The sequence below is a fragment of the Terrapene carolina genome, unplaced genomic scaffold (genome assembly GCF_002925995.2).
Source record: "Terrapene carolina triunguis isolate 2854851 unplaced genomic scaffold, T_m_triunguis-2.0 Scaffold790, whole genome shotgun sequence".
NCBI lineage: Eukaryota > Metazoa > Chordata > Testudines > Emydidae > Terrapene > Terrapene triunguis.
In genome coordinates, this window is record NW_020665141.1 from 327,102 (window position 1) to 341,658 (window position 14,557).

The window sequence follows — 14,557 nt, forward strand, 5'->3', positions numbered from 1 at the left end:
AGGCATCTGGTCCTGGGGCCAGGTCCTATTAAACAGGAGGGGAGAGGATTCTGGGGTGGGAGTGCTACACTCCTTGGAATATGCCCCTGTGGATGAAATTTTTCGATGTAAATATCTGCATTACAGGTGGCTGCCAAGGTACACTGTTCACATTCTGGTGGGGCAGAGAGAGATGCCACCTTAGCCTGGTCCCTGTCTCTTTCCTCTGGAGGAACAGCAGGGGAGGAGCTCTAATGATACACGATAACTAAGAGATGGAAAGAAGTTTCTCTGTAGCTACAGCCAAGGACAGGTAGTCTCAGCCTCAACACATCACCTCTCTCCCTGCGGCTCCCTCTGCCCAGCAGGTAGGATGGGGCTAGAGCTCTACCTGGACTTGCTTTCACCACCCTGCCGATCCGTCTACATCTTTGCCAAGAAGAACAACATCCCCTTCACATTCAAACAAATGGAGGTACTCAAAGGTGAGGGAGGGAGCTGAACCCTTTTGCTGTGTTAAGATATAGAGATGCAGGGCAAATAGATGCAGGGCCTGTAAAGGCCTATACTTTAAGAATTTAGGTATATGTTTATCATTTAGCTAGTTATAGAGGTATAAAAGAGAGAATCTGTGTAAGGGCCTTTTCTTACTGTGACAGTTTGAGTCCTTGTTCTTAAGCTAAGGCCTTTGGCTAAGCAGCAGAGGCAGCCATAAGCTGGGAAGCCTATGGTCACATTCTTACATTTCAAACTAGTCCCATTGAAATAAGGTGCTATTAGGCTGTTCGGAATACAATCCTGTTCTGATAATGCCTATCACCACCAGATAAAGATGGTTATAGAAAACTTAGTTTGATAGCATCCTGTCTGGCAAGAAATCACTTTTTAATAGTTGTGGTTGTGAAACCCTCATTTCTGTATGTTTTATCTTTATGGCCCCCACTTTTCTGTTGTTAATCTGTCTGGTTCTCTAATTGTTTCTGTCTGCTGTATAACTAATTTTGCTAGGTGTAAGTTAATTAGGGTAGTGGGATACAATTGGTTAGAGAATTATGTAACAATATGTTAGGATTGGTTAGACAGATTTCAGTAAAATGAGTGGTTAAGGTATAGCTGAGAATATTACTATATAAATTGGGCAAACAGGAAGTAAGTTGGGGTTTGAAAATAAGGAAAAAGGAACTTGGATTTAAGCTTGCTGGAAGTTCACCCCAATAAACATCAAATTGTTTGCACCTGTGGACTTCAGGTATTGTTGCTCTCTGTTCATGCGAGAAGGACCAGGGAAGTGAGAGGATGAAGGAATAAGCCCCCTTGGAGTTGTGTTTGCTTACCTTTCTTCCTTCCCCAGCAGGGCACTGAGCCCAGTTACCCACAACAGACCTCAGGTTAGGAAGCATCCCTTCCCTTCCTGCTTTCAGCCTTTGTGAGTAAAGGACCTTCAAGAAGGAGATGAACAAAGCTAAGCTCAAACCCTGGGAACCTTTTCTGGAGCGAGGGAATCTGGGAGGCAGGTTCAGTTTTGGGGAGAAAAATGCCAGGTGGGATTCAGCTGGGAGTGTCATAGATGGGTAAGAATTAAGGTTCTGGCTACTGCTCTGGCATGACGTTGCAGATGCCAACCCAGTACGCTGCTGGAGCTTCCCTCCTATCTGCTTTGTGGCTTTAAGGGTCTTGAGCCCCATGCTGTGGCTCTGTGCTCCACTCCCCGTCTCTGCTTCCCCCTTCCCAGCCCCATGTACTTTCCAGTTCCATTTCAACACCTGACAAGCCACATGGATGCTGCCCAGTATAAATGCATCACCTCCTTGTGGCCAGGAACAGGTGGTGATGGGTTTTATACAGAGTCTTCATCTTGTGTTGCTGTCTTTTTCTGACTCAGTGGTGGTTGTGATATATTGTGTTTTTTTTTTTCTTTTTTCTTTTCTTTTCTTGCTCCCCTCATTAGGCAGTTTTTCTTCCTCACGGATTAGGGGAAATCTCTGCCTACTCTGATTTGCCTTGAGGAAGTATCTTTTCAGCCCTTGATTATTTTCTGGATAATGATGCAGAAAATGTGTATAATCTCTCCTTGTTTTCGCTCATTACACAATGGCTCCCCATTGTGGTTCCAGAGGGTCTCCCAGTTTTCATTTCCAATCTGTGATCACAGATTCTGCATTTGGTAAGCGTCTACCTGCATTTTACTTATCACATTATAAGGTATCTGCTAGACCAAAAGAATGTAGGTTGTGTTTTTAGCTCTTCTTCCCACTAGGCAGAATGTTGTCTCCTTAGGGCTAGAATCTTGACCACGGGGATAAGCAACAACATGTTTGGGGAACATTTTTAGCACATCCATAGAGCTTTCTAAAGTCAGTGGATAAACTAGGTACTGAGATACCAATGTTGATGGGGAAGTGAGTATAAAACCATACGTAGAGACCATGATAATCTGAACCTCAGATGAACAGAAGAGTATCTGAAAGTTACATATGTCTTCAATACACACACATTATATCTGACCTGCACATACAGATCTAGATGGTGAATTCTTCATGGCTGATTGAAGCATAAACCTTTCAGTGCTGAAGTCTGACTAGCAACATGCACAGAAGTCCTGGAGCTAACATGCTGCTGGCCAACACAGTGGGAAACGGCCTTTGGAAAGCTGGCTGGTTTTCTTTGCTGGCCAGCTTTGAGGTCTGCACTCAGCATGAGGAGCTGTCAAAGCTTTGTGAATCAGCTTCCCACAGTCATCCAAAGGCTACTGCTGTCTCCTGAGCCTTTTGCATAATCAATTTTACTGTATTCTTTTCTGTAATTTCAAGCCACTAAAATGCTTTATATGAAGGGAAAGTCTGTCAGTCAGCCCTGAAAATAGGCAGGCTTGGGATGTCCATGGGAGAGTTAATAAAAATCATGGCCCGCTATATGCAGGCCTAACATAAGTAGATGTGATTCTCATTGACTCCCATGGGAGTTATGCCTGCTTCCACCAGGGCTGAACTGGTCTGAAACGTGCCTGAATCTTCACAGTCCTTCTTGAGCATTATTCATGTTTCAAATAGGGAAGCTTATCTCACAAGTGTGGTGGTTAGTGCTGCTGCATGGGAGTTTACTCTATGTAGAAAATAGGTGTGGGTTTATTTCTGATCAAGCTTTTGATTTTGGTCTTCTACACCTTGGTAACAGAGGGGGAGTGTGTTGCTTGGACCAGTCTCATTTCTCTGCAGCTTCTCCTCTGAGGCATTGTTATTCAAAGCCCCAAATGATTCCTCCCCAGGTGACTAATGGGGCTGTCAACCAATTAGTGGGGAAAGGCTTATGGTTCAGCAGTTCTGCCCAACAAACTTTGTCAGACAAGAGCTCCTAGGAGCCAGCGGCTGGAAAGTTGCTCTGTACCCAAGCACAGGGAGGCTTAGCAGCAGTAACTTGGGTTGTGAAGGAACTCTAAACTCAGATACTGAAAGAAATGGGAGCAGGAAGTAAAAGGCTGTTTAAGCCTCACTGGGGCCCATTTGCAAAATCCTGGCAAGGCACTCGAGAAAGCATCCAATTCAGAATTTAGTGCTGATTTTGGTAGTTATTGGTTTAGGATCCCTATGTTGTTTAAGATTAAGATTTAGCCCAACATCTTTGTCTATCTGTCCAAGGTACTCCTGGGGGAATTCTGTGCCACTGTGCATGCGCAGAATTTATGTCCCCCCAGATTTCTTTGCTTCCCTGCAGAAAAATGACTTTCTGACGGGGAAACAAAGGGAATCCACAAGAGTGGTCATGAGAACCTCTCCAGCAGTATGTTTCGGGTGCCCATGGCAGATGGCAGAGAGGTAAATCACCATGGAAGAGCTGGCTGGTGCCTCCTACCCTGTGCCAGGCTCAGTTGCTAGTCCCAGCTCGCCTGGGGGCGGTGGGGGGACGAGACTTCCTCTTCCCCTGCATGGCATCTGGGGCTAGGTCAAACCCTCCCCCAGCTGCAGGAAGCTCTGCAAATTCTCCCACCCCCCGCTTCCTGCACCCATCTCTCCTCAGTTGCAGGGGGAGGGATCACTGTACAGGGAGCTGCTCCCCCATCTGCCCAGCCCCCATGCATCCAAACCCCCTCATACCCAGACCCTCCTGTCAAGTCTCACCCCCCACCCTCAGACTGCCCCCCCAATGAGCCCCACTCCCCCAGCACCTGGACCACCTTGATGAGACACCCGCATGCGGATCTCCACCCCACTGAGCCCCACACACCCAGACCCCCCTGCCAAGTTCTATCCCTCCCCCCTCCCATACCCAAACCCCACCCTGCTGAGCCCCAACCACCTTCACCTGGACCCTGCTGCAGAGTCTCATTGCCCCTGTACCCAGAACCCCTCAACAAGCCCCTGTGCATTCAGATCCCCCACTAAGCTGTCCACACCCAGATTGCCCCACACAGAACCCTCTCAACCCACACCAGGTTCCCCTCACACTAAGCCCCTCCACACTTGGATCCTGCCTTGCTGAGCCTGCCTGCTCACACCTGGTGGACCTGGCACAGAGGGGCAGGGCCCTGGGGTGTTTCTGGGGCAGGCCCAGTCCTTGTGCTATGTCAGGGTTGGGTGCAGCCTCACCGCTGAGTCGTGTCCTGGGGGGGAGCTGCACAGTGATCTCCTACCTCTGTGCAGCCAGTGGCCTGTACTCCCCAGTGCCATGCTGGAGCCTCCACATTTATTTGACAAATACATTTTGAATAATTTTTAATTTTCTGGTGCAGAATTTTTAATTTTTTGGTGCAGAATGCCCTTAGGAGTATGGGGAGTCAGTCACTTGCCAATGTTGACTTTAGGGGGAGTTTTGCTGCCTTAATGATAGTGGAATAAGGACTTCCAGACTAAATCCCATTGAAGTCAATGGGAGATCTGACTGAGTAAGGAGTTCTGTATTTAGCTTGGTATGCCGCTTTTCCCATTCAGCCTCTTTATCCACAGATCAGAGTAGTTGATAATTAAAAGGATAGTGAATTTAGACCCAGAATGTAGGTTTTGTGTTAGGAGGAAAAACGTCTGCTTTTCTTGGAACACTGAACAGCCCTTCCCCCACCCATCCCGAAGCTAACGCTTTTACAAAAGGATTCTCACTTGATTGGTGAGATTTGTGCGAGAAATGCAATGGTTCCCCTGCAGCAGTAATAGGTGACACCGGTAATGGTGCTTTTACTTAAATATACTATTTTTCTCCACTGGAAAAATGATGCAGGTCCCCACCATCAGGTCAAGTGACTAGATAAGTCAGAGAAGGCGGCTACCTGCCCAAGGTAGCTTAGCACGCCCTTTCAGGTGGATCTGTAAGTCTTAACACCTCTTCAGTGCAAAAGACTTAAGGGCTGCCTGACACAGCGTTTTCAATGCACATACTGCAGCATTGGGCCACTGCACAAAAGCCAGAAAGTGAACTGGACTAATTTATTTCCCCCCTCCAAGCTGAGTGAAATGCAGAACATCAACAAATGGTACCAGTGATGAAAATGTAAATTGGATTCCAGAATTCTATCGGTTTTCACACTGATATTAACCCAGGAAGCAAATGTTTATTTTCTCATCTGTTTTTTAACCAGGCAAGTATGTCTAAAAGAAGCTGTTACTCCGTGGTTAGCAAACCCACCAACAGCAGCTCTTTCTTTTCCAGGAATAGCAACACCCCAGTGTTGCTGCCTGCCCAGCAGCTGGAGGCATAGTTACTAAATCCTGTGTGGTCAATGCACTAATTTCCCTTTGCTTTCAGCAGCCTGCATGCAGCATTAGGTCAAATCTAAAGTAAATAGTCTATGTAAGCCACATCACACTGGCTCACCCTCTCACAGCTTTGCCCTTCCTCTATGAACTACAGCCTACCCCGAGGCAACTGGCTATCCTTTTCAGCACTGTCAGTATAAAATGGACCCTATTATGCTTCAGTGTTGTGTGAGAGAAGTCAGAGCTCACTGGTCTCACTCCCCTGTCAGTTACATTTTGTTTTCTCCACCCGTCCTCCAAATTCCTGACAGAGACTGCCTTAGCCCTGCTGCGACCAGACTTTTAGCAGCCTAAAATCTCCCTGATTGGCTTCAGTAGCGGGAAATCAAGCCCAATTCCAGGAGACTCCCGGCCAGTCCGGGGGGGTTGTCAACCCTATGCCAAGTATACATTATAAATACAAATCAATGAGGTGTACTTGGATTTTCAGAAAGACTTTGACAAGGTCCATCACCAAAGGCTCTTAAGTAAAGTAGGTAGTCATGGGATAAGAGGGAAAGTCCTCTCGTAGATCAGTAACTGGTTCAAAGATAGGAAACAAAGGATTGGAATAAATGACCAATTTTCACAGTGGAGAGTGGTAAGTAGCAGGATTCCCCAAGGATCTGTACTGGGACCAGTGATGTTCAACATACTCATAAATGACCTGGAGAAAGGGGTAAACGTTGAGGTAGCAAAGTTTGCAGATGATACAAAATTACTCAAGATAGTTAAGACCAAAGCTGACAGTGATGAGTTACAAAGGGATCTCACAAAACTGGGTGACTAGGTAACAAAATGGCAGATAAAATTCAATGTTGATTAATACAAAGTAATGCATATTGGAAAACAAAAATCCCAACTACCTATACAAAATTATGGGGTCTAAATTAGCTGTTACCACGCAAGAAAGAGAACTTGGAGTCATTGTGGTTGGTCCTCTGAAAACATCTGCTTAATGTGAAGTGGCAGTCAAAAAAGCTAACAGAATGTTAAGAGCCATTAGGAAAGGGATAAATAATAAAACAGAAAACATCATAATGCCACTGTGTAAATCCATGGTACGCCCATACCTTGAATACTGTGTACAGTTCTGGTCGCCCCATATGAAAAAAATATATATTAGAATTGGAAAAAGTACAGAGAAGGGCAATAAAAATTATTAGAGGTATGGAACAGCTTCCATATGAGGAGAGATTAAAAAGATTTGGGCTGTTCATCTTAGAAAAGAGAGGACTGGGGGAGATATGATAGAGGTCCATAAAATCATGAATGGTGTGAAGAAAGTAAATAAGGAAATGTTATTTATCCCTTCACATAACGCAAGAACCAGGGGTCACCCAATGAAATTAATAAGCAGCAGGTTTAAAATAAACATAAAGAAGTACTTCTTCACATAAGGCACAGTCAACCTATGGAACTCATTGCCAGGGGATACTGTGAAGGCCAAAAGGATAACTATGTTCAAAAAAAGAATTAGAGAAGTTTATGGAGGATAGGTCCAGCAAGTGCTATTAGCCAAAATGGTCAGGGACACAACTCCATGCTTTGGTTGTCCCTAAACTGCTGATTGACAGAAGATGGGACTGGATGACAGGAGATGGATCACTTGATAAATTGCCCTGTTCTGTTTATTCCCTCTGAAGCATCTTGCACCAGTCACTGTTAGAAGACAGGATACTAGGTTAGATTGACCATTGGTCTGACCCAGTATGGCTATTCTTATGTTCCTACCTCACAGTCTTTGGACAGTTCCAAAATCTCTGTCACCTGCTGGTCTCATTTCGCTGTGCTGCTGCTAGATGGCCAACTCCTCCTCCTGTTGTGCTAAAGAAAAAAGCTTCTTGGTAGTGCCTCCAATGAGACAAAGGGTTAACCGCCCTAAAGCAGTGGCTACCACACTTTAACTCACAAATAATTCAAACTCTCACAAGCAAACAAATTAAAAACAATAACTATATACTTTGTGATTATTTGATTAAAGAGAAATATAAATCAGTAAAATGTTAAATTATTAAACTGATTAGAGATATTAATAATGCTTTTTAATTACTAAAGGTTTTGCCAGCAAGCATACTAGGTCACATGACCACACACTCCCCCCAGTGTTCCTAAACAAAGTGTCTCCCCACTCGGTTCTGTCTGTCCTGCTTGTCTCAGGTACCCAGGTGATGCATGTGGAGACACGTTGCAGGCCTGTAATTTGATGCTGTTAGAAATACACTTTATTATACTGGGAACTGGCAGTACAGGTCTTGATGATCCAGGTAAATGAAAGCCCTTTAATGTGCCTTAATCATGCAAGATTAAACCCTAACTACAATATCACTGTTCTCGGTCCTGTGCTTAGTTCACTAGCCTGAAACGCCTTTTATGTCATTGAGCTCTCCCTCCTGAGAGCAAAGACCACAATGGCTGCTTAGCAGTGGAGCAGTCTCAGTTGCAGACAGCCATCTGGATGGAAACTTTCCGGAGCTCTGATGCCACCACTGACTCCTTGGGCAGCATGGCCTCACAAAGCTACAGATCAGTCTGGGCTCTCGCCCCTAAACACCAGGGGCCTGTGACAGTGGATTTCTTAGGTCCCAAAGGCCAGTCCTAGACAACTGTAGAGGGGAAATGTATTTATCTTATGTACTTATATATCCCCCATTACTGTAGTATCTGAGTGCCTAACAATTGTTAATGATAGGTAAGTATTATTATCCCCATTTTATAGATGGGGAGCTGAGGCAAAGAGAGACTAAGGATGGGATTTACAAAGGTATTTAGGTGCCTCACTGCCACCTAACTGACCTGCTCATGGTCACACAGGAAGTCTGTGATGGAGCAGGGACTTGGACCCAGATCTCCCAAATCCTAGCCTCTCTCCCAACCCATTGTCTCCTATTGGTTACTGAGTTTGCTGAACTACCTGGTTTGCAGTTGCTTTTGATCAATGACCTGATGCTGCTTTCCCCAAGGGGATGGAAAAGCAGCAAATAATCAAAGGGTTACAGAGACTTCAGAGATTAGAGCAGTTAGAAATAATAATGAGACTTCATTCTGAATTGGGTGAAGGTCCCTTTTCAGGGACAATGTCAACGTGCTGGTTGTTGGGAGCTGGCACTATTCTAATAGGAATAGGAATTGCCACACTGGATCACACCTGTGGTCCATCTGGTCCAGTATCCTGTTCCTGGCAGTGGCTAGTATCAGATGATTCAGAGGAAAGTACAAGAGCCCCACAGTTACGGAAGAACCTTTTTTTGCCGTCCCAAGCACGGCAGGCAGGAAGCTTTCGGTGGCGCGCCTGCGGGAGGTCCGCTGGTAACGTGGATTCGGCGGCATGCCTGCGGGAGGTCCGCCAGTCCCACGCCTTCGGCGTACCCGCCACCGAATTACCACCAAAGCCGCGGGACCGACGGACCTCCCGCAGGCATGCCGCTGAAGGCTGCCTGACTGCCGCCCTCACGGCAACCGTCAGGCCGCCCCCCCCCCCCCCCCGGCTTGCCGCCTCAGGCACGCGCTTGGCGCGCTAGTGCCTGGAGCCGCCCCTGCATAAAGGAAAGGTCTTCCTAACTCCATGCAGTTAATTAATTATTATTATTTATTTGTATTGTGTGATCAGCCACTGTATTGTCCGATGCATTGTACATAGATATCATGAAAAGTTGGTGCCTGCCCCAGAGACTTTCCAATCTATGATGAGAGACACATGGGATAAAACAAACAGATGGGGGATTACAAGGTAGCAGTGATCTGGGTATCAAGCAGTGGTCACAGTATGCCAGCTGCTTAACCAGTTAGTCGTTGGCCTGAAGATGAAGGTTTATTGATATTCCTTGTACTTTGCTACCCCATGTAACATAACAGTGGCTGTTCTCAGTGTTATATGTATAAATGTCTAGTCCTTTTCTGAATGAGAGGGAAAGTTACCACCCACCTACTGCAGTCCCTGCCCCTTCTACCTCCCCTAGAGGAACACGTGGCAGTCCAGGGAAAGGGCTCACCCTATTGGTTCAAAGTTAAGCCACTGTCTGCCTTGGAGAGAAATTTCTGTCCGCCCTGTCTGTTGCTGCTGCCAAAGCCACATTAAGACAAGCCTCTCTCTCTCTCTCTCTGCTGCTCCTTGTGCCCAGCAGGCAGGATGGGGCTGGAGCTCTACCTGGATCTGCTTTCCCAGCCCTGCCGAGCGGTCTACATCTTCGCAAAGAAGAACAACATCCCCTTTGAGTTCAAGCATGTGGAGCTGTTCAAAGGTGAGTGAGGGGAGCTGAGCCTTTTTACCACTCTGCATCCCATCCCCCCTTGGGGGCTGAGCCTGCTTAGCACCTGTACGTGAGTAACTGAGGCCTGGTCTACACTACGACTTTAATTCGGATTTAGCTGCGTTAATCCGAATTAACCCTTCACCCGTCCACACTACAGAGCCAGTTAATTCGAATTAAAGGGCACTTAAAATCGATTTCTGTACTCCACCTCGACGAGTGGAGTAGTGCCTAAATCGATTTTGTTAATTCGAATTAGGGTTAGTGTGGCCGCACACCACCGAATTACTGTGGTTAAAGTAATGGGGTAGTGTGGCCGCACACCACCGAATTAATGTGGTTAAAAACCGAATTAATGTGCTTAGTGTGGCCGCGCACAATCGAATTTATACAACCTGTTTCCCAAATTCGAATTATCTAAATTTGGATTAATCCTGTAGTGTAGACATACCCTCAGTCAAAGTACACTTCAAGCACTTGTGGAAAGGGCGCTATATTACCCATTTCCCCAAGCCCTAAGGAACTGTGGTGCGTTTCCTTCTCCCCCCATCCCCTCCCCAGGATTTCTGTGCATTTCCCTTCCTCCTTTAAGGACTTTTCTATAGTGGGATTGTATCAAAATAGTTATTCTGGGTTGATTATAATTTTGGTATCAGTTCTTGTATGGACATGCCTATTCTGGAATAAGAGGGTCCACGTAGATGCTCATACAAAAATAACTTTTCTGGAATATTCCAGGATATAAATTTTGGTAAATTTCCAGGTAGAAAACCCCTCATTATTCTGCTAGTAACAGACTTTACAGAAGTCAGTGAAAGAAGAGCAGCGCAAAGTATGGGAGCCTTTTCTGCTGAGAGGGAGTCTGAGTGGGATAGGGAAGTCTGGAGACAGGTGTTACAAGGCCTGGGTGCTGGAAAGCTGAGTTCAAATCTTGGGATCTTTCCTAGTGGGAAGGGAGTTAGAGTTAGAGAAGGCCAGGAGTTTGTGGGAGATGAGAAGTCTGTTTGTGGGGAGGTAGTTTTTCCTGTGTGGGATACGGCACACAGGGGAGATAGGGATTGGGATAAACTGTGTGTGGCAGTCAGTTTTGCTTGGGGGTGGGGTAGGAAGATGAGGGTAAAGGAGGTTTTAGGAAAAGGGTTGGAAGTTTATGAGGAGGTTGGAATGTGAGGTTTGCAGGGACATTTGTAGACAGCATGGGCTTTACTTCAGGTGGGAAGAAAATGGGCCCTGTCTAAGGACCCCCTAGTATTTAAGGCCTTTTTCCTTTTGTCCCTCTGGTTTGTGTAATTATGACATTGGGGAGTGCAATCCAGACCAGTGAGGGGTTGTGTCACCCCCGTCCTGCAATTCGAGTGCATCACAATGTTTTGCTGCTGTAGCTCCCAACTGCGCTGCTCACAAATAGTCTTCCAGCATGCAGGTAACACCCTGAATGTCTGTGTATAGCTGCAGCCTGCCAGCCACACATCAGTCACACTCTGAATTCCACCAGCCTTGGTACCATTTGCAGAGTGACCCTAATACACTCCCAGTCCCAGATTTTCTCCCCAAAATGTGTTCTGTACTGTCCAGCCCCCTCCTGGACAGTCCAGATACATTAGGTTCATTGCTCCTCTAAGGGGATCAATATACAATAGTTTGCTACCCTAAATGGTGTTACCCAAACAAGTCACAACACTGGATTAGCTTTGATTAAAGAATACATTAAGTTTATTTAACTATAAAGAGGTAGATTTTAAATAAGTACAAGTATAAGGCATTAAAATCAGAAACGATCACTAGTAAAATAAAGATAAAATGCTTCCTAGTACTAAACTTAAACTAGGCTTGGTCCAAGGCGAAATTCTTACCACAAATTTCCAGTAATACTGCTGACCAAGTTTCAGGTCAGGATCTGCTCCCAAGTCCATAGGCTGTTTCTTTTGCCTTCTCAGGCGCAAGAGAGAGATGGATAGGGAGAGAACCTGGGATGTTTTTGCCCCTCACTTTTATAGGTCTGTCACCCTTTGAAATGCGTTTTCCTGAGAGTTACCCTGAGTAAAAGTTCAGGGCTGCTGTGAGCACAGAGACAAGGAATCTGGTGGTGAAAGAGGTTCCCTACTGTGTTTTGCTAAAATGCAGATTTGCCTTGTCTCCTTCTTGCTGTTTTAAGGACCTTGTTTATTACTTATATGTAAATTGAGTTAAACACACCTTCTTTTGTTTAAGACAGGCCTGCTTGACCAATTCTGCCAAATGGGTAGCTATATGGGTTTGAACTTGTGCCACTAACATAATTCAGGAAGAATTCATAACTTTACATATAAGGTTGCTACACACATTACTGACCAACAAGCTATTAGTTTTCAAATGATACCTCACAAGGCATATTTTGTACAAAGACCATTACACTAGTGTGTAGAGTGCGAATGCAGGGGTGCATTCGGTCACAGTAATCTACCTGTCTGTTGGCAGATTCCATTCTGGGGAGAAAAATGCCAGGTGGCAATAACCCTGGACACTCACACGAAGGTAAGGGTCCTAGTTACAGACATTGCTCTTGCATTACACAAATGAGACAGAATCCTACAAAAATGAACAGTTTCCCCTTTCTATCAGAGCTGAGGGCCCTGAATTGGCCCTCTTCTTCCCCCTGCCACTCCTCGCTCTCTACTTCCCCCGTTCCTCCCCCAGTGTCATCTCAGCAGCTTCTCCTCTCCCTGGAATAGGGACTCACAGAGAGTTCCTGCACTGACTCCTCAGCTGACTAACAGGGCTTACAACCAGTTAACAAGCAACACCTGTTGTTCAGCCTGACAAACCATAGGCCTCTCTCCTTTAGAAATAACAACCAAGAACCGTCCCTCGGCATCATGTTATAACAAGATAGTCCCTGGATCTTCTTAAAACAGGTTGGCCTCATCTGAATGGAAGGGGAAACACATTGAGCTTTACAGGGCTTTGGCAACATGTATAACACTGTTTGGTGCCATCTACACAGCAAGAACAATATTTTCTATAAAGTGGTCGGGGAAATATTGTCTTGTAACATCGCTTTTTGCAGTGTAGACGGGCCTCTTAGGATCCAGCAACCAGAAGATCACTTTGTATGGCAGGAGCCATACAGCTAGCAATCCTAGACAGGGGTCATTTTGGAAGTACAGGGTGTCTAGTTTTACCTATTCAATTAAATGGGAGCTGTGAACAGGAGGCTGCTTATAACTCAGGAGAATCAATGGCACATCCATGCCAGGGAGTTATGGGCAGTTTCTGCGGATACAGCAAATCAGTGTGTTTATATCCATGTGCTGCTTTCTCAAGCTAATGGACTGATTTTCCTCAAACACCATCTCTGCTCATAGGTCTGAAAGGCCTAGATATGAAAGAGTAAATATTGCTGTCCAATCAACAAACACTTTTGTTTTCACCCAATATCAGTGGAATCCTGTTGTCCCACCAATAAGAGGAGACATACTTGCTTTCTTTTACCTGGTCATCACATTCTTCCCTCTCCAGTTTTGCTCTGTGACCAGAATCTCAACTGTTTCCTTTTAAATTTACCCTTCCTCAATAAACTGCCACTTATCTGGAATTCATCACATTATTGATTCATTTTGTAGAATTCTTGCAGGGAAACTCAAACAACTGTAATTCTGGTGAGCGCAAGTCAGCGGGTCCTCTCCGCTGTCAGTGCTTAATGAGCAAGTAGAGCTTTTGTGTTCCCTGAAAGTGGAAAAACGCTCTCACAGCCTGTAAAAAATGCTGAGGGAGGGGATAAGAGGGACTGTTTTGGAGGAGAACAGAGAGGGGCAGAGCTCAGAGACAGCTGTATGCAGCCTCTTGCTGTCATTCTACCAGCCAGTGCCTCATGATGCATGTGTAGCCCTTCTGCCAGCCGAGTTGATAGCAGCAAGGGCCGGGTTCAATACATAGGGGTCCCCTCCCAACAACGTAACGCAAAACCAGCTCGAGCCCCCACCCAGTGACCTGGGAAAATCTTACACACATCCCTGGACACCTCGAAGAGGCAATACTTCCCCTCTCGCAAGCACAGAGTCTCGGAGTAGCAGAAAATGTTTGATAACATGAGGTAAACAACATCAGCATTAAATTGGGAAAACACCACAACTAGAGTTCATAGACCAAACCATGAGCAAAGACCCACCCCAGCAAATTGGGCCGTGTCCTTTCCCTTTGGTTCTTGAATCCAGCAACCCAAGAATCACCCAAAGTCCCAAAAAGTCCAACAAACCAAAAGTCTCTGCCCCTGGTCAGTGCAGCCCCAGAGTTCAAAAGTTTATCTGCAAGGTTTTACCCCCCCCCCCAACCTGGGTGGAAATGCGGGGGGGAGAGAGGGGCGCACAGGGTGCTAAGGGGCACCTTACGTGGTCCAAGGCCGACTGCCCGCCTCTCCGTGGGGTTCCGCTGCAGCCTTCCACGAGCCGCTCTACTCCACCAGCCATCCCGTGAGCCGCTCCTGCCGCCCCACGAACTGCTCCGCTCTACCAGCCACTCTGCTCCACTCTACTCCCCCAGCCGTCCCCGCAAACTCCTGCGCTCGCTGTTCTGTGGGCCGCTCCAACCGTCCCCGCAAACTGCTCAGCTTGCCGTTCCGTGGGCCGC

The 14,557-nt window shown here is 46.2% G+C and overlaps 1 protein-coding gene across 2 annotated transcripts in view; it reads left to right on the forward strand.

The window, feature by feature from the left end:
* The first annotated feature begins 9,765 nt into the window (after positions 1-9,765).
* LOC112103639 (glutathione S-transferase theta-1-like) overlaps positions 9,766-14,557 on the forward strand; it is a 19,868-nt gene continuing 15,076 nt past the window's right edge. The window contains exons 1-2 of one of the 2 annotated variants that reach the window (XM_024195524.2): positions 9,766-9,943; positions 12,410-12,466. In XM_024195524.2, coding sequence (XP_024051292.1) covers positions 9,832-9,943; positions 12,410-12,466 — 169 coding nt within the window. In that variant the 5' untranslated portion in view covers positions 9,766-9,831. The remainder of the gene's footprint in view (positions 9,944-12,409; positions 12,467-14,557) is intronic. The other variant, XM_024195525.2, reaches the window with a different exon arrangement.